Source organism: Vigna angularis, chromosome 1 (genome assembly GCF_016808095.1).
Source record: "Vigna angularis cultivar LongXiaoDou No.4 chromosome 1, ASM1680809v1, whole genome shotgun sequence".
Lineage (NCBI taxonomy): Eukaryota > Viridiplantae > Streptophyta > Magnoliopsida > Fabales > Fabaceae > Vigna > Vigna angularis.
In genome coordinates, this window is record NC_068970.1 from 32,334,116 (window position 1) to 32,358,685 (window position 24,570).

The window sequence follows — 24,570 nt, forward strand, 5'->3', positions numbered from 1 at the left end:
TACTCTGTAAGATTCTGAGTGCTCGTACTCTTATCACAAATTAGCGTACGTCCAACTTCATATTTGCTACGTTCGGTCATTGACTGGAAGTGGATTCCAGATTGAGAAGTCTTATAAACGTTCCCTTGAAGTCTTGAAACGTTCGCGTTTGATGTATTCGGCCTAGGGTCTCTACACTTAAATTATTGCTGGAATATTCACGAGCGTCACTTCCTTAAACTGATTCTCAAGGTAAATAACATTCGTCCAATGAACAGTACCATACTTGGCCATTCCCGAAACGTAACTGTAACTCTGCCGTTCGTACTCTGATTCGAACGAGCGTCTTTTGGTCTCACTTGCAGCGTTCGTCCTCGGTCTTTGGGGACAGAACGATTTGTTTTGGTGATTTTCTTATGAATGATGAAAATGATTATGGAATGATATATGGTGAATGATGAACAGTATATGAGATGAAATGAAAGTATGAATGTATGATGAATAGTGAATGATGAACAGTATATGAGATGAAATGAAAGTATGAATATATGATGAATAGTGAATGATGAACAGTATATGAGATGAAATGAAAGTATGAATGTATGATGAATAGTGAATGATGAACAGTATATGAGATGAAATGAAAGTATGAATGTTGAACGAGTGTTCCGGGGAGGAACGACTCTTATGATTATGAGAAATTGTAAAGTATGACCGTGGCCAGACTTAGCAGGCGATTCGATCCTGATGTTCCGTGAGTACTTATCCTCACATAGAGAGGGTACGTCATGCGTGGGAACGGCAGGAGGTCCTAGTCCATAAGTGTAACTTGGACGTAACGAATTAACCTCGAGTGGCAGCTGATGAAAATTCCAGCTACTCCACCTGGGTGCACGAACGTCGTAGCTACACGGAATTCATACAGTCCGGACAGTCAGTCGTGTGTTGAGTCTATTTAGTATGTACGTTAAAGTGTGTTGATATGTGATGAATGCGTGCGTTGATATGTATGTGTGCAACGAACTGTTTACTTGAATTTGTATGTTGATGTATGAGTTAAATTACATAAGCTTACCCTGCGTTTTCCTTGTGTTGTCTCGTTTTTGTACGTTCGTCTTGTCATTGCAATGATCATCCGTGTGGATGTGAGCAGAGGGAGACGAGCGTTTGGAAGAGGCGCTGAATGAAGAGAACTTGGTTGAAGTCGAAGTGAAGACCGAGCAGTGAGACGCTCGGCCAGTAGTGTAGTTTGTGTTAGAGTGGTCGTTCGACCATCTCCTCCTCTTATTTTAGTCTGTTATGACCGTTCGGTAATTGTCTTGTGTAAACCGTTCGGTCAGATTTTCTTGTACGTTTGGTTTTGAATTGTAACTTTTGTATGGACGTGCGGCTTTGCGCGTTCGCCCTTTGAAATTGTAAGACAGTGCTCAAGGATGTTCGTCCTTGAGCGTTCGTTCGTTCGTTCTGGAAATTTTTTTTTTTAGTGTAAAAAACTGTTTGAATTATTATTAAATGTGATTTTTCTAAAATTATAGTTATGACTGTATTTTTGGGATGTCACAAACACCCTTAATGATATTTGTGTTGTCTTAAACATGCTTTTTTTTTATATAAATTTAAAACCAACAATTAAAATATATTTAAAAGTTAACTTTATTATTGAAGTGTGTTTTAGTAATAAATTTACTAAATTATTAATTTCAACACTAAACTAGCATTTATCTTATTAAATTCAATCGCTAATTTAATTTTATTAGTTAACTTTATAAATTTATTTATAAGTAGTTATTCTAATAATCATTTAGGTTGATAATACTTATTCTAACTATTATATGTTAATAAATTAATTTTCAAATATTACATTTAAATTTATTGTTCATTTTATTTAAATAATTAATAATCTACTAATATTACAAAAAAAACTAAAACTCTTTCTAATAAAATAAATCAAATTTCAATTCATTCAAAAAAAACAAGTCAATATAATTAATTTTTAAACAATAATATACATACATACATCTTGATTTCACGTATATTTATTACACGTTATTTTTTTTTTCTTCTTATCACATCAGATATATATATCTCTATTATATTTATAAAGTATATCAGCCTTTTTATATACACATAAATATATTTTTATAACTTTTCAGACAACTTTCAAAAAGAAAAGAAAAAAGAAGAAGTACATACTTCGATTATTGGATAACCAACTTTTAAGGCTTTTTTGGGTCCTGTAGCTAAAAGGCAAAAGATTTTGTTTCTGGAATTCTTTTTCGAATGGATTATTGAGGGAAAAATTAATAAAATAAAAATATTTTAAAATTAATGATAGAATTACTCATTTGACTTTTAAAACATTGTAATTATTTCTAAAAAAAACGTTTTATAGGACAAGAAAAATAGAATTGGAATTTGATAGGAATAGAAAAAGAATTGCAACGTTACAAATTCATGTCCCTTCTCATAAAATTCTGGCACCACTTTGGTTTGGAATCTTTTATTAGGTTTTATTTGGATAGTATTTTATCTCTGTTTATATTTACGTTAAAAATTGTCAGTGAATATTCTTAAAAACGTGGGAAGAAATTTATATTTAGGGCTAAATTGTGGGTTCATTTTGTCGCATGGTGATTTTGAAGTTATATTTTCCAATTTCTTTTGTCCGTTTCCTTCTTCTCCCCTCTTCCGCAGTGACGAGGGAGGGTGATACTATCAACTAAAAGGTAAGATGTGTTTTAATGGCCCCAACCTCTCTTTATAAACCTTCCCACAACGCTCACTTCTCTCTATGGGAGATCATATCACCATGGGGGACAACGACCGCCAGACACAACCACTTCTCACGCCGCTACCAGACACAGCAGTCTTTACGGCGGAATCCGATGACATCGCTCCGATCGCCGGCGCCTCCGACTTCGCCAGAGAGTTCCTCGTCGAATCCAAAAAGCTCTGGTACCTCGGCGCCCCCGCCATCTTCACCTCCGTCTGCCAGTACTCCCTCGGCGCCATCACACAAGTTTTCTCCGGCCACGTCAGCACCATCGCCCTCGCCGCCGTCTCCGTCGAAAACTCAGTCATCGCCGGCTTCTCCCTAGGCATCACGGTACCTAACAAAAACAGAAAATCTCACCGTCTCATTTACATACTGATTTGCTCCTAAAGTTACCACTCAGTATTCATCTTCTTTTTTATTTTATGGATACAACTTTTATATTAATTTCTTTACCATCTTTTCACTTCTTTCAATTTTTATGTAAACACTAAAATAGATTAAGAACACTGAAGATCCTTTACCCTAAATGATGTTGAATCCAATCTTTGTACTTTCCACTGCGAAAATGGAAAAAAAAAATTAGTAATAGATTCATCAACAGTATAAGATCATGGTTTTACATACGTATACAACAAAAACAATTCTTTTATAATAATATGAAAAATAAACTATCTATATCTGTATAATTAATCTTTTAGTTTCAATTTTTATTAACTTTCTATATTTTGTAATAATATTTTACTGAATTTATTTTTAAATGATTAATAGAATTAAATCATATAAACTAATTTTATTTATAATCTAATAGGAAAAGAGTACAAATATAATTAGCATATTATTGATTGATTGATCGATTAATTAATGATGGAGTTTGGCACAGTTTGGAATGGGAAGCGCGTTGGAAACGCTGTGCGGGCAAGCATACGGGGCGGGGCAAGTGCACATGCTGGGGGTGTACATGCAGCGCTCGTGGGTGATTCTGAACGCCACGGCCATTCTGCTGACTCTGCTCTACGTCTTCGCGGCGCCGCTGCTGAGAGCGATAGGTCAGACGGCGGCGATTTCGGCGGCCGCAGGGGAGTTCGCGGTGTGGATGATTCCGCAGCTGTTCGCCTACGCCATGAACTACCCCATGCAGAAATTTCTGCAGGCGCAGAGCAGGATCATGGTGATGGCGTGGATCGCCGCGGCGGCGCTGGTGCTGCACATCGTGTTCAGCTGGCTTCTCATGCTGAAGCTCGGGTGGGGCATGGTGGGCGCCGCCGTGGTGCTGAACGCCTCGTGGTGGTTCATCGACGTAGGTCAGTTGGCGTACATACTGAGTGGGACCTGCGGGGAAGCGTGGTCTGGCTTCTCCCTTAAAGCCTTTCACAACCTTTGGGGTTTCGTTCGCCTCTCTCTTGCTTCTGCTGTCATGCTCTGGTTTCTCCTTCTCCTTTTTTTTTTTCTTTTTCAGTAACATATTAACCTAACAGATATAAAAATACTCTTTTTTTAAAAGCAATTCCAAGTTATATTTATTTTTTATTAAAAAACTGCTCAATCATTCAAATATATATATATATATATATATATATATATATATATATATATATATATAACTGTGGTTGAAAAGTTACATAATTAAGGGGTTATCACAGTTACACTGTTTTATTTAAAATTTTAAAATTTAAAGCAATTAATATTTTTAGTGGAGAACTTTTTAATATTTCCATTTTCCTGACAGATGTTGTAAGAAAATAAATTGAAGGGAGTGCTGTAAATATCAACTTTACAGCTTGTTAAGGGTTGGTGAAGTTGTAATTACCAAATGAGTGCCATCAAAAAGAAAACAAAAGTTAAAATATATATTATTAAAACACTAGTATATAAGTAATATTTTGAGATACACAATTTTTTTTACATTCATTCAATATTATTGCTTTTTTATTTTATTTTTAAAAAAAATATAAAAAATTACTTTTTTATTACTGTTATCCTTTCGTGTATTAAGTAAATATAAATGTATTTTCTCTCTTTCTTTACGAAACAGATATTTTGTTGAAGAATTTTTTTGATCCGATCCAAATGACCGCTGTTTTTTTATTTGTGTCTGTAATATTCTGCATGAAAAACTTATCATTCATGTTCCTTATCATGTTATTGTGGTCTCCTTCACACCTCAACCAGCCATCCTAGATTGTCTTCCTCGTTTTCTACGTCGACAATAGCGTCTTTGGATTTTCTGTTTCTCTGTCGTACTTGTTCTCAGTTTTTGATTTTTCTATTTACAAAAATTTAAAATTAGATTGAATAAAAATAAAAAATGAAAACATGTGGATCTCGCCTATATTAAATAAACTTAATTTTTTAACTCCCGTCTGTTGTTTTCCTTTCGGCTTTTTCATTTGTACTAGATAGCAGTGAGTGTGTGGAAGAATCAATTAACGAAAATAATTTGCATAAAAATAAATTAATTTTGTAGAAAATAAGTGTTTAATTAAATAACGTGAAGTAATTAAAAGGACATATTAATGTTTTATTAAATCATAAATAGGTGTTAAATAAACTATTTTTGGTTTTTAATAAGTTAATTTGGTTGAATGTGCAGCCTGGAAGTGTGGTACTTTATGGCCCTGATTCTCTTCGCCGGATATCTGAAAAATGCGGAAGTTTCGGTTGATGCGCTGTCCATCTGGTGAGTAATTCACGAATGATGCTGCTTGTGAAATTTAAAATGGAGAAAAATATTAGCTTTTTTAAGAAAAACATGCAAGTGTATTTTAGCAGTGGTAATAATTATTTATTAATATAATATATTTGTTTAGCATATATTGGATGAAAACCAATCTGAACAGCAATACCATATATGTTGTCATTAATAACATGGTGCTATTAATTAGCGGAATGTGTACAGGCTGTGCATCTTGTGTCCAGTAAATATATGGGAAAGTTTTCTTTTTCATCGAGATGTGTAGATAGCTGGATCACACGAATATGAATCCACATAAAAGAAATGGCAGCCGGCGGCGCTGTTCAAAATGATGACTTCCACTGATGATATTTTTTTATTTAATAATTAAAAGTTGAAGTTGCATGGAATTTAAAAATGAATGTGCAGTGGATCTGAATCCAATCCATATGCACATTCATCGAGTGCCACTTTCACAAGTTTAATTTGACTTGTACTCCTCCTTAAATGGTTTGTCTTACTCCTGTTTCGGACAAAGGATTAGTTGTACGTGCTTTTCCCTCATGTTTGTGGAAATAATTTATTAGATTTTTATGGTAGGTACACCAAAAATATTAACATAAAACTGCTTAATTTAATTTTGTATTTAGTAAATCGTTATTGACATCTGTAAGTAGGTGTGTATATTCAGAAGATGTGTTAATAACTTTTATCCGACCGCTGTGTCACTGTCATCTTCAATTAAGACTTTGGAAAGCCATCTTTGAAAACGTATTAAGTTTGTCTTCTGCTTCAGTTTCATGGAATATTGACGTGGCGTTTACTGAATTTGCAGCATGAACATATTGGGATGGACCATCATGGTGTCCTTTGGATTGAACGCAGCTGTAAGGTTTGTTGCTTCCCTTTTCCTACCTACCTAACCATTTTCACCACTGCAATTTAATGATATTTATTTATTTTATGTATTTATAACTAATTAATTTATTCAAAAACTAAAAGAATAAGGTAGTATTGTTGGAATGACACCTCCTTTACAAACAGTCAAACCTTGGAATATAAAAAAAATAAAAGCATCAAATTCAAAACAAAGTCATTAACTTAATGACAACTTAACTAAATTCCTAATCAGTAAATGGATTATAAAAGTACATGATTTTAGTTTAAAAAATATATAACTAGAGTAAGAGAGAGAAAGTTTGGAAAAAGTGCGAAACTTTGGGGTAACTGGTTGACATAAACTTGCAGTGTGAGAGTGTCAAATGAATTAGGTGCATCTCACCCTCGAACAGCAAAGTTTTCACTTCTTGTGGCTGTGATTACTTCGACTCTGATCGGTGTGACGCTGTCGCTGGTTCTGATAATATTCCGGAATGAGTATCCATTTTTGTTCTCGAACGATTCGGCAGTGAGAGAGATGGTGGTGGAGCTGACACCCATGTTGGCCATTTGCATTGTGATCAACAACGTGCAGCCAGTTCTCTCAGGGGTTGCTGTCGGTGCAGGATGGCAGGCTGCGGTTGCGTACGTAAATATAGCTTGTTACTACCTCTTCGGCATTCCTCTAGGTCTTCTTTTGGGCTACAAGCTTGAAATGGGTGTCACCGTGAGCCTTCTTCTTCACCTTCCCTTTATTATTTACTTTTTCTTTTCATCTTTTTTCATGCAGTAATGGATTTCTTTATGGGTTGTTTCAGGGGATTTGGTCTGGAATGCTCTCGGGGACAATCTTACAAACTTCTGTTCTATTCTTCATGGTCTATAGAACTGATTGGAATAAAGAGGTAATACATGTTTTTCGTTGTGTTTGTTGCAAATGAAAACCAATTTGGTGATGCTTATGATTGAGATTATCGGTGTCAATTATGGCAGGCATCCCTTGCAGAAGATAGGATAAAGCAGTGGGGTGGGGATGAAGATTCAAGAAGGAAGAAAGATCAAGAAACATGAATTTTTGCAAATTCTTGAACCAGATTGTATCTGATTTATTTCAACAAACATTGTTTTCTTTCTGTAGGGTCAGTGGATGTCAATCATCCATTTATTTTTGTTCTCAATAAAGGGTGATGTCATTTATTAATGACATAATAAATAGGAGGGTTTTTTGTGAAGAGGACATGATTTAGAACTATTTTTATAGACTCAATTTAAAAACTACCAGGATTTATATGAATGGATTTAGCTTCGCCACAAAGAGGGAATTCCCATTCGTGGGGTGAAATGCATTGTTTATGTATTTTCTTTTCCAAAAGCTTGTTAGACATCAATTTTGCTGAGGCCAATTAACTTTTTAATCATTATTATTACATACGTTATTCTTTTTTATGTCACAAGATTACTATAAAAAGTAAGTTGTACGTGATTATTAAACGAATTAACTTACATCGTAAAATTAGCTTTTTATGGGTATAGTATAGGTTTAATCATTTTGGAGGTTCCTATTTTTACAGAATCGTTTCAAATAGGTTATCGTATTTTATTTGATCTCAATTAGGTTCTTGTTTTTGTAAAATTGACTCAATTAGAACCTTGTCATTAATTGGACTGAAAAGGGTTAAAATTTTTCTGATGGCTTACTGACTGCACAATTTTTAATGATATGATACAGTGTGGTCACCTTAAAATTGACTCAACGTTTATTTATTGTTTGAAATGAAAATAAAATGTATTAGGGATAACTTAGGGATTTTGTGTTTTGATTCTTGAGTGTGTGCGAAATTAGGGAAAATTGAGAAAATTAGGATTTTACGTGGCTTGGTTGTTCTAGTTCAAAATTGGGGAAAAATAGGGTTATAGTTAGAAATTATGTAATGATCTAATGATCATCAGAATGTTGAAAGCTCAACTCAAGAACAATGAAAATAGAACAATCGATGACTATAATGGAGTTTGAAAGGAGGTAGTAGAAGAGGAGACATATATCCCTAACGCAAGAAATCTCAAATCAAAGTCCAAAATTTTTCAAATGAAACTATGCAATCTCAACAGGGTACTTATGAAAGCAATCTTCCCAGGGACTCTTGGATGAGGGATTCACATGTCTGAGAGCTTCCCACACCGCACTCTTACACTTGAATCCACTCCTAAGCGCAATCTTCCACACTTAGTTCCCCTTTCTCATCCGCCCCTTCGCCTCCGTGTAAGCCAACTCGTACCAAATTGAACTCAACGAAGTGTTCCCAAATTTGTTCAGCGTCATCCTCGAAGCCTTCACGTGCAGGCAGAAGCTGCAAATTCTTCTCCAATTCATTTATAATAGCCCTCTCACCAACATGAATGCAGAAATGGTCAAATGCAAGCTTGAAATCAGGGATGTAAGACTTCATCTTGGCATTGAAAACGTTGAGTTTTGATTAAATTTAACTTATTTAAAACTTAAAATAAAATAAATTCCACCTAAGGCAATCATACTGTGTCATGTCATTAAAAATTGCGCAGTCAGCAAGCCAACACACAAAATTTTTAACATCGTCCAGTTTAATTAACACAAGGTTCTAATTGAATCAATTTTACAAAAACAAGAACCTAATTGAGATCAAATAAAATACGATGACCTATTTAAGATGATTCTACAAAATAGGACTTCTGAAATTATTAAACGTATAATATTGTAATTAATTTAATTTCAATAAAAAATAACTTTAAAAAGATAACTTTTATAGTTAGATATACGACTTAAACGAATATCTGTTACGTTTTTGTGAAATATATAATTGCTTACTTTATGTTATGCATGTGAAGTCACACCTAATAATAAGGTTAAACCCCTTTAGGTATCCCTATTTATGTGGGTTTTTCTCATTTTAATCCCCGTTTTATTAGAATTCCCAATTGAGTCCTAAAAATTGTTAATTTGAATCAATTGGGCCCCTACCGTTAAATTAGCTTAACGAAGTTAAATTTTTTATGACCTGGAAGTTGACATGACTAATTTGTTAAACGTGTCATTCATGTAGCTTTATACGTGAAATTTTCACAACATTTAACATTTAACCTAACTCCTCAAACAAATCTCCTACCTTGCCAAGAAGGCTTCCATCCCAGGACCTTCCTTCATCATGCCCTTCCTAGGAAACGCAATCTCATTGGTTCGCAATCCAACCAACTTCTAGGACCTTCAGTCCTCTTTGGCAAAGTCCACCACTTCGGCAACTTCATCGTTTTCATCAAAGACATTGAACTCTCCCACAAGGTCTTCGCTAATGCCAGGCCCAATGCTTTCCACCTAGTGGGCCACCCCTTCGGCAAGAAGTTATTCGACGAACACAACCTCATCTACATGATGGGTCAAGAACACAAGAATCTCCGCCGTCGCATCGCCCCCAACTTCACCCCAAAGCCCTCTTCACCTACACCGCGCTCCAGCAGTTTATCATCCTCGATCACCTCAAGTCCTAGGTTGCCAAAGAAATTAAACCATTATAAAATACATATTATTAAATAATAGCAAAGTTGTTCTTTGTTATTGAATATCGACATAGTTAACGAGATATAGAAGAGACCGAAACCGAGAATGTGAATGACTTTGACTAAAAATACAAGACGTGATAAATACGATTACAAGGGAAAATGAAATTTATTGGTCACGAAATTAAGGAAATGTTGAAGGGAAAACTCAAAGGAGTCTGAAATGGGAACAGGTAGCATTGTGGAGTAAAAGGGAGGAGCTAAAACCAAATCTTGAGGAAGCAAGATCAAACTCTAAAAGATTTTCCTCCATCTGATACCCACCGATAACAACAGAAATTGTTATGGGACTTCCAGGCTCCAAACCTGCATCCACAAACCCAAGGCATTGCATCGTTTTGTTAACCTTCACCATAGAATTTGCCCCATGGATTCTCCACTCAACCCCACCTCCAAGGACCATATCTATTGCTGACACATTCCCAACCGTTCTCGAACTGAAGCACGCCCCAAATGGCGCCACCGAGGTCATTCTCTTCATTTTCCAAAGCGTTGCTTTCTTCACGAAACCATCCACCAGAGGCCGATAGATTGAACTGTGCAACCTGCTGTAAGGAATAACGGTGCTCAATTTTGTGCCCATGTTTCCCAGTTTGTCAATAGACAATAGAGAGCTGTTAACGTTGATAGTTTTCCCGTCAAGCCCAAATTTGTTCATCTGTGGACCGGCTCATCAAAACGCTGGCCACCTACACTGAGATGAGCAAAACCAGGATGCAGAAAAGGGAAGATCCTTCGTGTCTGATTGACTGCTGGATGCAGGAAACACTCAAGGAAATCGAGGAGGCCAAGCTCACCGGAGAGCCGGTGACACCGTTCTCCGCCGACTCCGAGATTGGTGGTTACCTCTTTGTGGCGCAGGATGAGTCCACGTCGTCGCTGCTGTGGGTGGTGGTCCGTGAGGTAGTGAGGTTTCGGTCGCCGGCGACGCTGGTGCCGCATATCGCGGCGGAGAGGTTCGCCCTGACGGAGTCGTACACGATACCAAAGGGGACGATCGTGTTCCCGTCGACGTTTGAGTCGGCGTTTCAATGGTTCCACCAGGAGCGGTTCTCGAAGAAGAGACAGGAGGACCAAGTATTTGAAAACGTTACTATTTTTAAAATGTTAAATACTGTAAAATTTCCACGTATAAAACTACATGAATGACACGTTTGAAAAATTGTCCAGTCAACCTCGCACCTCATAAAAAAACTTAACCCTGTTAAGCTAATTTAACAGCAGGGGTTCAATTGGTTCAAATTAGCACTTTTTAGGACTCAATTGAGGATTCTAATAAAACGGGTATAAAAACCCACCTAAATAGGGACAACTAAATGGGTTTAACCTAATAATAATGCAGAAACCACATCATATCCAAGGGTTGGTTTTGAAAAAAAAAAATTTAGAGTTGAGGATGATTTTTGGCAAAAACATTCGGTACCAATAATAAATTCCTAATGTTTATTTATTCATTGACACCTTTTACTAAAGTTGCGTTAGTGTGTTTTTCACATAGGCCTTGCGTTTGGTCTTATAGAAAGGCCGACGGTCCCAAATTTGAATAATGAAAATAAGGTTATTTCTTCTTGTATCTTCATAATTTCTAAGTGTATGTTAAAATGATATTTTATTCTTTATAAAAGTAACTTTTGTTATCATTTATTTTAAAAATTTATGAAACTAGTTTTTTATATTTTTCAAAATAAGATTTATGAAACAAGTTTTCTGGAATACATAAAATACATTTTGGAACGAGCTTTATAAAATAGAATTTTCAGAACAAATTTTTCGAGACTTACATGATGTTTTCTAAAATTAGATTTTCGGAACATAAATTATAAATGACTCTTTCCTTCCTCTCAGAGTGCAATGGACAACGGAGGTGCAAAGGTGATGACGCAGCAGCAGGAATGACAGAAGAGGCTACAGTAGCAACAACGACAGCTCCAGCAACATAATGACATGGTGCAATGAGGGAGGATATTTTAGTCTTTTTATTATTACAATGGGATGCAGTTAGTAACAAAGGGGGTACATAAAGAAAAAGTTTGAAAATAAAACTAAAGTTGTATTTTAAAGGCACAGGGTTTAATAAGAACTTCTGCCTTGTGCTCAAGGATGATATTGTAAGATTCATACGGGAGTTCCATTTTAACGAAATTTTACCAATGAGGATACAATTTTTAATTTATTGCTTTGATAAAAAAGGTGAAGAAACTTTGGGTTAGATGTATGTATAAAATGATTTAAAAATCGTTATTACTATATCTAATAATCTCACGAGTTTAAATATTTTTTTCTTTCTCTCCAGTCGAAACGTTTACTTAAGAGGGAGAAACATGTTACACAGTGCCTTGGCGATAAATGAAGCACGTAAACATGTTACATTGTGTATGAAATCCATTATAGTTTTTTTTTTTTTCAATATAATTTTTCTTTTATTTTTATGTTCGTTCTCACCTATTTCTTTGTAGCCAAACCCCTTATTTTTGGATTCTGTCTCTTATATGTTTCTTCTTTCGTTTTCTCTTTTTTCAGCTCTATTATTTCTTATCCATCATTAGTGTGACAGGTTGGATATAAATTGTTCTTTGTATCTCTTCTGACATTTAATGGCATACCAAGGTTTCTCACAAAACTGAAGACAATCATGGACACTAAAATAATGTTTTTATTAAAAAAAAAACTCATTCATAGGATGTCCACTAAAATAATATTTTATTAATGTCATGTTGTATGAACTTGACATGTTAAGGATGTTGCTTTCAACTTGACTATTGAATTTTGAATTCTCCCTAGGTGAATGCTAAAGTAGAAGTAAATGCACTAAAAAGTGATTGGATGACACGTATGAAAGAAGATAGAAGGTTTCAGAAAATTGAGTTGAGTAGTGAATTGATTACAGGTAAATGTTTATTTATTGGGCCTATTAGATGATGCAGAGGTTCTCTTACAACACTTCCCCAAAATAGGTCTGCTATGTCTTCGCTGTGTGGTCCACCACACTACTAAACTATCTACATTTCTACTTCAGGCCATGACCCTCTAACTCCACCAAACCAATTTTGGATGCTACATAGAGCTTTTTGTAGTTATATTTCATGTACTTTTTATGGATCTATTTATATTTACCATTTTTTTTATAAATATAAAGGTTTATTTTCTAATAATTATATATGAGTAACTCTTGTTTATGATATTTTGATGTTGAAATGTTTTAATACCGGAGAACAAAGTGTTTTTTTTTTAAGAAAATTATTTGATAGATTTAATTTGTTAATTAGTTTAAGGTGAATTATACAATTTAGAGTTGTCTTGATTTGAATATATGTGTCAAAATTTTTAAAAGACAATAGAAATAAATATGTTTATAGTTTTTCTGTTTTTTTGGGTGTACACTTTTCTTTATCCTAGTTTATTAGAGTTATTTATGTTTTGAAGCAGGGTCTAAAGAATGATTTTCCGCTATTTTGGTTGGAGAATAATTCTATTTTGATATGTCAAGATTTTATGAACTAACGAGTAGTATCTTGAATTCTTAGACTTATTTTTTTTTAAATGATTATTTGAGCGTGAGTAAGTAGTTGAATTTGGGGGAGATTAAATAATAAAGTGCTGTTGTTCCTTTTAAGGAATTTGAAAGTGATTTTGATGGCTAAAGTTCATTTAATTGGTGTGACCGATAAAATTATCTTTCAATGAATTAATAGGTAAAATTATAAATGAATATAAAATAAAATATATTTAGCTAAAATTAATGAAGAATAAAATGTAAATGATTAATTTTAAATTAAAAAAAATTAATTAATATAATAAATTGTAAATAAAATTAATATGTGATTGTTTGAAAATGATTTTAGTTAAATATTATATTGTAATAAAACAAAAATTATTATACATTAATTATTATTGTAATTAATGTTTTTGTTGTGGATATAAGTTAGAAGAGTATGAATAATATTTTGATCATTCTTAAAGAAAATGAAATTAATTATGAAAAGGAATCTCTGCATACAAAACAGTGGGAAAAATTAAATTAAAGCAAGGATAAAAAATAATTGCATATGTTAACAAGGAGTTTTTTGTCCAAAATTTTCTATGTTGAGAGGAATAGTATTCACAACTCTTCTCATTTTCTTTTTTCTTCAAATTGTTGCAAATCAACAAAAAGGAACAATGAATATATTTTTATACATAGATAAGAGTATAAGTGATTTGGTTTCATGCCACCATATTTTTTTTAGAGTTTTTTATAATATGTATAATTTGTTTATGTTTGATTGCATGTGTAAGGACCTATTTTTTTTATTTTAAAATGAGATAAGGGAAAAGCAATTAGTGCTGGGAAGCACCAATTGTCATAGAAAGAGGAGGATTTTGTTTTATTTGGAAGATGGGGAGCAACACGTCCGGGTTTTGCTCTCATTTTTGGCACCATTCAGCAAACACAATGCGTAGAAGATAAAAAGGGGTAATGGGTTCTGCACGGGGAGAGGGAAATCCTTGCTGCAAGTTTGTGAGAGAGGTGAAGTTCAGAGTTGCTGGAGTTGCAAAGAGGCCTTGGATTTCAAGTCTTGGAGGAGATTGATTCAAGAGGGGTGTTCGGTGCTGCATCTAGAGGAGTGTAAGGTTGCTGCAAATTCTGGGAGAGTTGAAGTGGAGAGCTTTTGGAGTTGGAAGGAGATCCAGACACTACATTTCTAAGATCAAAGGAAGTCTTCTAGAGGTAAGGGGAGTTAGATTTTTTGTTTGATTGTTGAAATATGTTGTATTTGATGTAAATCTGGGAAGAAGGGGATAAAAATTGTGAGTTTTTGGGTTTCTGGAAATCTGAGTTCGATTCTGCAGAATTCTGCAGAATCGCGCGTTCGTTCCAAATGGCTCGACCAATTAGTGGTCGGCCAAATAGTATGAGCGTTCGGTTTTGGTGTTCTAATTTAACGAGCGTTCGCGTTCGTCCTTAGGTAAAGCTAGTATTATATTGAGCGTTCGTCCAAAATGTATATAGTGAATAAGTTATTTTAGGCGTTCGTCCTTAATTAAGAATTCAATCTCGAGTGTTCGTTCTTAACTTGATATTCTGAAGTTTAGCTCTTGCGCGTTCGGCCTTAGTTTCATTCGGAATGTGAGCGTTCGGCTTTAAGTTAGCATCTTAGATTTCCATCTTGAACGTTCGGCCTTTGTTTAATTGTAATTGTGAGCGTTCATCCTCAATTTGGTATTTCAGGTTTCAATCTCGAGCGTTCGGTTTTGAGGTAATAGTGGTTGTAGACATCCGTCCTTAAATTGATATTTACAGTGATCTTTAGCGTTCGGTCTTGGTTTTGTATTAATAATTGTAAGCGTTCGAATTCGATGAGGTAGTCTCAGGTTTAGCTTGTAGCGTTCGGTTTTGATGATGCATTCTCAGGTTGAACTTGTGAGCGTTCGGACTTAATTATGATTCTTAGGTTCGGATCTTAACCGTTCGTTATTGGTGTATAAGTGATTGCGTGCGTTCGGTATTAATTTGGATTTTTAGGTTGAAATCTTGAACATCCGATTTTGGAGTATTAGTAAGCGTTCGGTCTTAATTTGATAGTCTTAAGTTTGAATCTTGCGCGTTCGGTATTATTATGTGATTAGTGATTTATAGCGTTCGATCTGGATTAGGTATTCTGAGGTTTAGATTGTATGCGTTCTACCTTGGGATACCAGTGATTGTTAACGTTCGATCTTGATCAGATAGTATCAGGCTTCAATCTAAAGTGTTCAGTCATATTATGAATTAGTAAACGTTCGGTCTTGAGAAGGTTCATACTGTTAGTGATTGTTCATAGAGAACGTTCGTCCTCTATGATGTTTTCCCGAAGGTAGTGCTCGTCAAAACTTAGCGTTCGATCTTAATGAGGTTCAATCTTCGCGTTCGTTCAAATAGTGTTCGGCCAAATAATTTTGGTTTAATAAGGTGTGGTGCTTTAATGTCGAGCCTAAGAGTTTGATATTAGCGTTTGTTCTTTTGGTGTTTAGTGTCAAGCCTAAGTGCTCAATTTTAACGTTCGTCCTCGCAGTATCCAATTTGAGTGAGGTATTCAGTTTTAGCGTTCGGCCGAATAGTGTTCCATCTGGAGCTTGATTTTAGCGTTCGGCAGTATAACTATATACAGACAGCGTTCGTCCAGATCGTTTAGATGACGTTCGTCCAAATAGTGTTCGGCCTGGTGTTTGGAAAATGACGTTCGTCCAAATAGGGTTCGGCCTGGTGTTTGGAAAATGGCGTTCGTCTAGTAGCGTTTGTTCCACAGTGTTCGGTGAATAGTACTTGTTTAAATAGTATTCTACAAATATGTTGGATTCTAAGTTCCTTTGCTCTTGGGTTGGATTAAGTGTGCAAATATTTGAAATGTATAAATGTGATGTGATGTATGTGGAATGAGAATGTATGAAATATGATACAATTGTAAATGTAAATGAGGTATGTGAGTATGAAGTAGGCATCTCACGGAGAGATGACTATAAGTGGTTATGTGGCGTTGTGGTTGTTCGGTATAACTGTAGTGAACCTAGGATCGGTCTGTCTATCCCTACACTGAAAGTATTGTTATGCTCATATAGAGAAGAACAGTGTCAGTGGTGAGAGTAGAGGGAGGTCCTCGTCTATAGCCTTTAATGGTAGATATAGGCAGGTTGGGGATTTACCTTGCATAGTGTTGGGAAGTGCCAGCAGAACTATGCAAGTGCAAAGACGACTGTTGGTTCGACAGTTATACAAATTCGGATGAGTCGTGTGTGTGGATTTACCTTGTATAGTGTTGGGGAGTGCCAGCAGACTATGCGAGTGTAAGGATGAGTCGTGTGTGGATTTACCTTGCATAGTGTTGGGGAGTGCCAGCAGACTATGCGAGTGTAAAGATGTGTGGGTTGTGGTTTAACAAACATGTTTTAATTGTTCCTTTATATGTATCTATGTATGATGACATGAATTAACTGTGATATATGTATAACATGCTTTTTATATCTAGCTCACCCTTGCATTGTTTTTGTTATGTGCTGTTTGGGTATGTTTCTTTGGCGATGATCATCCACTTGGATGGGAGCAGATGTTGTCGCGGAGATTCCCTTGGGGCAAGAGTTGGAGATTACTGATGTTGCGGAGTAGTCTTCTTAGGAATTTCTTGATTGAACACTTTTAGTGTTTAATCCTTTCAACTGTTCAAGTTTAAATTTTCAGTTTCTTTTATTTCTGGATAACTGTAATTTCATATTTAATTACACGTCATACTCCGACTGTTCTCTTTATTGGTATGTTGACGTCTATATTATATAATATTCGTTATTATATAATCGAGATGTTACAGCATGTGTTTAGTGTGGTTTCCTATATTTTTTGTAATATTTTTTTTAGTTTATTGACGACAAATAATAGAAATATTTTTGAGTGTCATTGAAGTTGAAATATCAAAGTTTATAATAATTTTTAATATGAATTTATTTGGATTTTCTAATATGATTAAATATGTTTTCAATCTCTAAATTTGGACATAAAATTAAAATTTGTTAATATTCTAAATTTTGATAAAATTAATCTTAAACTTTAAAAAATGAACGAGTATAATATTTTCAATCTAATCCCGTTCAATTGTTTAGATGTGTTAAATATAATTCGTGTTAGTGATTAAACTTTATATTGTTTGACATTTTTCAATTCAAATATCAATTTAAAACACCATCTAATAAATTCAAAAAATTTCGTGTTATTAGGTTAAAAAAAAATTTATCAAAAAATTTAAAATAATTCCAAATTTCAAGTCCACGTAAAAGAGACTAAAAAAACATGTTTAACCAATTATAATAATCAAAATACCTTTAAAAAAACCCTTTATAATAACCACATTACCTTTAAAAGTGAATTTTAAAGTGATAGGTGAAGTGTCCAAAGATTATTTTTCTTTATTGTATTATTTCTTTTAGGTTAAATTTTGAATATGACACTATGTTTAATTTAAGTAATAATCGACAGTAAAATGTAGGAAGCAAGTTGAAAATAACTAGTATTTGTCATAGGACTAAAAACAGCAGTATCCTTTTAATATTAACATATGGCACTTATTTTTTGTTTATTCCTTATATTTTAGTATAATCTCGTTTCAAATTGAATATATTATAATCACTTTGTACAGCTGGATAGTAAGTTTCTCATATGATAAATAATTTAAAAAGAATTGAATAATTAAAATATAATTTTAATATTTTGTTTTTTACCTTTCACGAGGAATTCTTAGAATTTATGTAGCCAAAGTTGTCCTTGTCTACTAGTCGAAACCTCTAACCCTGTCCAATGAACATGTTAATCAATTATCCAAAAGTCTTCAACTTGCTCTTATACTACTTTTTTCCCGACCACCTTGTTGCTGCTTGTGTTATCATTATGAAGAAAAATAATTATGGAGGGAGCTTTTCTAAATAATAATAATAATAATAATAATAATAATAATAATAATAATAATAATAATAATAATAATAATTGATAGCATCAAAGTATTCTTTTTTTCTTGTTATACTTAAAGAATTTAATTAAAATATAAAATTTTACATCGTTATCCAATTTCAAATTATTATGGATGATAAAATCATTATTTTAAAAATCATGTTTAAAGTAATTTTAATTAGTTGAAAGAATAATTTTTTTACAGCTATACTACTATAAAATTATGCTTTTTAAATTTGTGCATACAGTTAATAACAAGATGTTATATTTAAGTGGGTCCTTAGATTTCAAAAATTATTTCAATTTAGTCGATTACAACAAATATAAATAGTGAGTATAGGAGTATATATTAAAAAAATATTTCAAGTTATTGATGTTTAAATTGAATTATTATCGTGAAATTGTGCATTACTAAGGGCGACGTTAATGATGTTGGAGTAGTTCACATTTCACATCAGAACTTTCATTTTTATATTTTATAATAAAAATGACATATCTTTAATGATGTGTTCACTTGGGGTTATTTTACTGTTAACGTTGATTTGGGAGCGATGAAACGAAGTGAAAGTCGTGTTCGTTTGATAAGAACCGTGCGGAAGGAATGGGAGGCAATTGCGGGATGGGGACCTTTTCCGTCACCCGCGGGAAAGCGGCGATTTGGAGGGATCCTAGACGAAATGTCTCATATGCCCCTCAAACATTTCCAAATTCCATGCATTGAAACCGAAAATTTGGCTACTATGCATCTGAGTTATTCAAAGCTGTAAATGGCAGAGATTCCTGAGGTTTAGCTTATTACAGGTCTTCAACAGTGAAGATTCTCTTGAACAGTGAAGATTCACTTCAACAGTGACGATTCTCGCATGCATTAGTCACACAATACACAGTTGCACTAGCTTTTGACCGTAGATGGTACTCATGTTCGTGTGAGAGTACCAAGAACAGATGCTCCGAGATTTCGTGGAAGAAAAGATTGGCCAACTCAAAATGTGTTTGCCGCATGTGACTTTGATATGAAATTCACATACGTTCTAGCCGGGTGGGAAGGAACAACATCTGATTCTAGAATCTTAAAAAATGCTCTTGATCGAGATGATCCGTTGGTTATCCCCCAAGGTAAGTGTCTTCATTGGGATGTTATGATTGGTTGTTTATTAGTTAGTAAATGCTGATGTTATGCATTATTGTAGGTAAGTACTATCTTGGCGACGCTGGATTTATGCTTAAAAGTACGATAATGACACCATATAGAGGCGTGCGATATCACCTTAAAGAATTCACACGCAAAGGACCACAAAATGCACGCGAGCTCTTTAACCATAGACATTCATCATTGAGAAATGTTATAGAAAGAACATTTGGTGTGTTGAAGAAAAGGTTTCCTATCATTGCAAGTGGCACTGAACCACATTATGGATTGGAGACAATGACAAACATTATTTTAACTTGTTGTATCCTACACAACTTTATCCGTGAAGTTGATAACGATGACCCATTGCTTAATGAGGTTGATAATGACTTAAATGAAAGGGAAGAGCATAATGTGTCATCTTCTCAAGTTCGAGAAGATGATTATAGGGTTGGTAGTACTATTAGGGATGCCATAGCTGATGAAATGTGGCGAGATTATCAAAATTCATAGTTATTGTAAATGATATTTTATTATGACTCTGTTGTTTGAACATGACATCAACTTGGTTTTATGATTAACTGAACTTCACTTGTAACCATTTTCTTTATGAAATAGGAATAATATGGACAGGGGTAAGGGAGCAACCATTGAGTCATCTGCCGGTACACGAGAGTTCATTAAATGGACTAAGGACATGGATGCTAGGCTTTTGCATTCTATGATCGAGGAGACTCGTTTGGGTAATAGGATTGATGGCAGCTGGACCACCCAAACGTATAATAACATGGTTCAATACCTTCATAGTTGTGGTTATGTTAATGTTAGTAAAAATAATGTCAAAAATCGTCAAAAGGTATTGAAAGACAGATGGCGTGAGGTTCATGACCTCTTTGGTGGATTGAGCGGTTTTGGTTGGAACGCCGTAACTATGAGATTTGAAGCTGAGGACGAAGTGTGGGCTGACCTCATTCAGGTATTTGTTAAATATTCAGAGACGACAGATTTTTCAAATACATAAGTTCAAACTATATCTGTTTCATGTATGTTTTTTCAGTCGAGGCCAAATGCAACAAATTGGAGAGTGAATAGCATCAGACACTACGATTTAATGGTCGAGTTATGGGCTGCGGATCGAGCAACTGGGAGTGGTGTAAGGACCGCTCGACAAGCGCGTCGTCAGCGGGTTGCGCCTCGTGTACAGGTTGATTTGAATCAGAATGTGGAGTACATTCCTGAAGAGCCTACCTATCAGGAGTATAGAGACCCAACTCCACCATCACCTCCTTCATCCGTTGATGAGTATAGTCCAGGGCAGACTCAATCTGTGCCATCCGTTCCATCTGGAGGAACATCATCCTCACGAGGTTCAAAAAGGAAGGCACCTATGGTCGATGTGATAGATGCCCAATTTGATAAGTTGACCACTAGCCTCGATGGTTTCACAAATGTACTTGACTCTACAAATGTTCACTTCGGTGTAATTTCTGGTGCTGTCGTGCGTCAAGTCTCAGCTATGGAAGATAGAAATCAAATACTCCGTCGCAACTCCACATACACATACACAGAGGGTGACATTTATGAAATGTTGAGTGCTATGAATATTGCTGATGAAAACTTGCTCGATCAATGTTATGATTTCTTATGTTCAAACCCCACATGTACAAAGAGGTTAATGGGACTTCCACCGCACAAGAGGTGGAACAAGTTATGTAAAATGATCTCTGGTGGTGAATGTTAGAATGTTTTGCTTACTTTGTAGTTATATTTTGCATTTATACTATTACATGTTGGCCTTCATCCATGTTCAATATTGAAGTTAAGGTTATGGTTATGTACTAATAATTTGTCTTTAATTTTTGTTATTATTAATATTCTTTAATTTGTTATCACTTAACTTTGTGCATGTTTTTATGTATGGTTTTGTTGAAGAAATTGTTAAATGGCCTCATCATCAAGCAAAAGGCCTAGAAAAAATCATAAGGGAAAAGAATCTGTGACTCAGCCAGAAGATGTAGTCGATGTCAGACCATCTATTGCAGAACAATTAGATCAGCGTCGTTTCTTCAGTCATAGCTAGGGATGACAACGGGTCGGGTCGGGCACGGATAGTGCCTACCCGCAACCCGACCCGACAAAAAAAAATCCACCCGCTACCCGCATGGATACCCGCTTAAAAAATATCCGCGGGTATTTTAAAACCCGCGGATACCCGTGGATATCCGCGGATACCCGCAAATATTTTAAAAAAATATATTTTAATAAATTATTAAAATAATTTAAATAGAATTACAAAAAATATAAAATATAATATAAATTAAATTAAATATAAATTTAAATTCAATTTTAATTAAATTTAATCTTGTAAAATATAAATTAATATTAATTTTAACTAAATTTAACTTAATAAAATATAAATTAAATTTTTATTTTTATTTTTTGCGGGTAGCGGGTATCCGCGAGTACGGATAGTATAATACCCGCACTCGACCCGTTTATAAGCGGGTATTAAAATATCCGCTACCCACGGGTTGCGGGTAGTAAATATCCGCGGGTATTAACTATCGGTCGTAGATTTTATCGGCGGATATCCGTGGGCGCGAATTTTTTTGCCATCCCTAGTCATAGCCATCAGATGGAAAACTACACAGCTGATTTCTACACAAGGAATATTGTTGTGCCAAAAATAATGAATTTCGAATCATTTGCCGGTTCCAACTTATTCTTTACTCAGCATCTGCTGTTTCAAGGAGTGGTTGAATTTGTGACGTTGCAAGCACCCTTTTATCCGGATTTGATCAAAGCTTTTTATTCAAATCTGAAGATTTCTGGTAATGGATATTTGGTCACTGAGGTCAACAAGACAAGAATTAGATTGAAACCTGCTGATTGGTTGAATGTTGCTAATCTGAAGTATCAGGGCCAAAAATTGTGTTATTCAACTATCCCATACGACTTTCCCTATGATCGGGATATGTCATTGGCTACTATGGTTAGACCAGAAATGTAGGGTGAACGTGTTAAAACAGTTGGATCTTTGAATATTGATGATAGACTTCTACATTATGTTATTGTGCACATGTTGACTCCATGACCTGCAAATTTTGCAAGGGTATTGCAGGAGGATATCTTTATGATATGGGTGCTTAAAAATAATATAGCTATCAATTGGCCTCATCACATCATGCAGCATATGCTTAAATGCAAGGCCGGTGACACACCCCTTCCGTACGGTGTCCTTATCACCCAAATCATGCAATATTGTGGAGTGAATGTTGATGCCGATGCCAGCACTCATATTGGGACCAGACATCATTTTTCAATTAATTCTTTGAAGAGGTTGAATATTGTTAATGTCAACGGTGTTTGGCAACACGATGTCGGCGATGATGAAGAAGAAGAGCAACCACACCATCATTCCAACCCTGTGGAACCTCCTCCACATCTTTCAAATCCTAATATGATGACTCAAATGTGGAGGGGGTACAAGACTTGCAACACAGAATGCAGGGTATGGAACAAATGCAGGTGCGGGTTCAACATATTGAAGATAACTTGACAAACCTATCTCTCGACATGAACCGACAATTTGCTCACCTGAATCAAAATGTTAACTCAATTCTTCACCATTTAAATGATTAAGTTGCTTACTCTTCGGTCAGTGTATTACATGACCTTATTCTTGTACTTGACTTATGTGCTTGATTGCTTACAAACCTCACTGAAGCAATTTCATCACGATCTATTCTAAATATATTTCTATGTTATTATGTTCGTTGTTTTTATATTATGTTATGTAAAAGTATAACTGTTTTTAATTATCGCCTTCATTTAAAATTAATAAATCTCACTTCATTACAAATAAATTCATACTACTTGGAACTAAATTATATTCAAAACAAATACTACATTTTAATAATAATTCATTTTACTAAATTATAATTGAATTATTTTTTATAAATTATTTTTAATAATTATTTATAATCTTTTTCTCTTAATAAACATTTTTACAAATAAATATAACATAAACAAATATCATTTTATATCACCTAAATACTTAGGGGTATTTTGGCAATCTTAAATTTCTACCAATTAAACAAATTTTTTAAAACTGTCACATCAATCAAATCCTACACTAATTCTCACAAACTTTACCCCTAAATTAACTGAATATCACCTTCAAATCCACTCAAATAAACACAAAAAAAATTACCCTCAAATCCCCTCAAATCCATTCAATCACTCTCCCCCAAATCATCTCCCCCAATCAACCCCAAGTGAACCCACCCTAAGGAACAAAGGCCAGGAAACTCATGGCTTAATAACAACCGTTGTTAATTTAGCGCTTTCATGACTTTTTGAAAATTACAATTTAAATGTGTGTCCAAAATTAAAATATTTATAATTTATTTTTTTTTAATAAAAAGGAGAGGGAGAGAAAGAGAAGAAGAAGAAATATCAAGGAAAAAAAAGTGAAAGAAAAATTAAAGGTGGTAAGTGTTCATAAAAAGAAACAATTATTACTAATATTTTATATTATTAATAACTTGAAGTCATTCTTCCTTTTCTTCTAGGAAGCAAGATAATTTTACTAATTGTAAAATAAAAAACTTAAATACTTTATTTGAATTTATTGATATCTTTTGCATAGAGAAGAAAAGAAGGTATAAAAAGAGTATTATTCTTTTTCAATACTTCAATGTGTTAGATTCTTTGTAAAGAGGAGTTTGAGATTTATGTAGAAAACCTTTATGAGATCCTCGTATTAAATACCTCTCCATAACATTGACCTTTGTAAGAATTAAAAAGCCATGTTGAGGAAACGCAAATCTAGCCATAAACAAAATCCTTGTTCTTTTAAGCGGATTTGAGGAGATTTGAGAAGATTTGAAGATAAATTTTTTTGTCGTTTATTTAAGTGAATTTGAAGGTAAATGAGAGTGAATTTGGAAATAAATCTTTTTAATTTGTCACTAAGTTTTAAAGAAATTAATTTTATTAAAATAATTTCAATCTCATAAGTCAAATTAAAAAAAATAAAAATACATAAAATTAACTTCTAAACAATTCTTTAATACTTAATATTTTTCTGATTAAAA

The 24,570-nt window shown here is 34.3% G+C and overlaps 4 protein-coding genes across 4 annotated transcripts; all 4 read left to right on the top strand.

Annotated features, from left to right (window-relative positions):
* The first annotated feature begins 2,601 nt into the window (after positions 1-2,601).
* On the top strand, positions 2,602-7,620 carry LOC108331702 (protein DETOXIFICATION 29). The gene is made up of 7 exons (XM_052867744.1): positions 2,602-3,085; positions 3,636-4,177; positions 5,346-5,432; positions 6,262-6,318; positions 6,675-7,032; positions 7,124-7,210; positions 7,299-7,620. Exons 1-7 carry the CDS (start codon positions 2,771-2,773, stop codon positions 7,374-7,376), a joined length of 1,524 nt encoding a protein of 507 aa, XP_052723704.1. The 5' UTR covers positions 2,602-2,770; the 3' UTR covers positions 7,377-7,620.
* A 2,557-nt stretch (positions 7,621-10,177) lies between these two features.
* Positions 10,178-11,789, top strand: LOC128194792 (cytochrome P450 710A11-like). The gene is made up of 3 exons (XM_052870958.1): positions 10,178-10,360; positions 10,524-10,982; positions 11,739-11,789. The coding sequence occupies exons 1-3, from the start codon at positions 10,178-10,180 to the stop codon at positions 11,787-11,789; spliced, it is 693 nt and encodes a 230-aa protein (XP_052726918.1).
* Positions 11,790-18,893: 7,104 nt separating this feature from the next.
* Positions 18,894-19,984, top strand: LOC128194802 (uncharacterized). The gene is made up of 3 exons (XM_052870996.1): positions 18,894-19,092; positions 19,252-19,458; positions 19,533-19,984. The coding sequence occupies exons 1-3, from the start codon at positions 18,894-18,896 to the stop codon at positions 19,982-19,984; spliced, it is 858 nt and encodes a 285-aa protein (XP_052726956.1).
* Positions 19,985-20,096: 112 nt separating this feature from the next.
* Positions 20,097-21,212, top strand: LOC108327537 (uncharacterized). Its single transcript, XM_017561231.1, has 2 exons — positions 20,097-20,447; positions 20,529-21,212. Exons 1-2 carry the CDS (start codon positions 20,097-20,099, stop codon positions 21,210-21,212), a joined length of 1,035 nt encoding a protein of 344 aa, XP_017416720.1.
* Positions 21,213-24,570: the final 3,358 nt, after the last annotated feature.

What these genes read in the sequence shown, in the direction of transcription:
- LOC108331702 (XM_052867744.1), top strand. Translation starts at nt 2,771, where the DNA reads ATGGGAGATCATATCACCATGGGGGACAACGACCGCCAGACACAACCA. An exon ending in GGATTGAACGCAGCTGTAAG is followed by an intron (nt 6,319 to 6,674) that starts GTTTGTTGCTTC and finishes ATAAACTTGCAG; the next exon opens with TGTGAGAGTGTCAAATGAAT. An exon ending in AGCTTGAAATGGGTGTCACC is followed by an intron (nt 7,033 to 7,123) that starts GTGAGCCTTCTT and finishes GGGTTGTTTCAG; the next exon opens with GGGATTTGGTCTGGAATGCT.
- LOC128194792 (XM_052870958.1), top strand. Translation starts at nt 10,178, where the DNA reads ATGGGACTTCCAGGCTCCAAACCTGCATCCACAAACCCAAGGCATTGC. An exon ending in CCCCAAATGGCGCCACCGAG is followed by an intron (nt 10,361 to 10,523) that starts GTCATTCTCTTC and finishes TAACGTTGATAG; the next exon opens with TTTTCCCGTCAAGCCCAAAT. An exon ending in AGGACCAAGTATTTGAAAAC is followed by an intron (nt 10,983 to 11,738) that starts GTTACTATTTTT and finishes CCTTCCTCTCAG; the next exon opens with AGTGCAATGGACAACGGAGG.
- LOC128194802 (XM_052870996.1), top strand. Translation starts at nt 18,894, where the DNA reads ATGAAACGAAGTGAAAGTCGTGTTCGTTTGATAAGAACCGTGCGGAAG. An exon ending in TTTGGCTACTATGCATCTGA is followed by an intron (nt 19,093 to 19,251) that starts GTTATTCAAAGC and finishes TTTTGACCGTAG; the next exon opens with ATGGTACTCATGTTCGTGTG. An exon ending in TCCGTTGGTTATCCCCCAAG is followed by an intron (nt 19,459 to 19,532) that starts GTAAGTGTCTTC and finishes GCATTATTGTAG; the next exon opens with GTAAGTACTATCTTGGCGAC.
- LOC108327537 (XM_017561231.1), top strand. Translation starts at nt 20,097, where the DNA reads ATGGACAGGGGTAAGGGAGCAACCATTGAGTCATCTGCCGGTACACGA. An exon ending in TGTGGGCTGACCTCATTCAG is followed by an intron (nt 20,448 to 20,528) that starts GTATTTGTTAAA and finishes ATGTTTTTTCAG; the next exon opens with TCGAGGCCAAATGCAACAAA.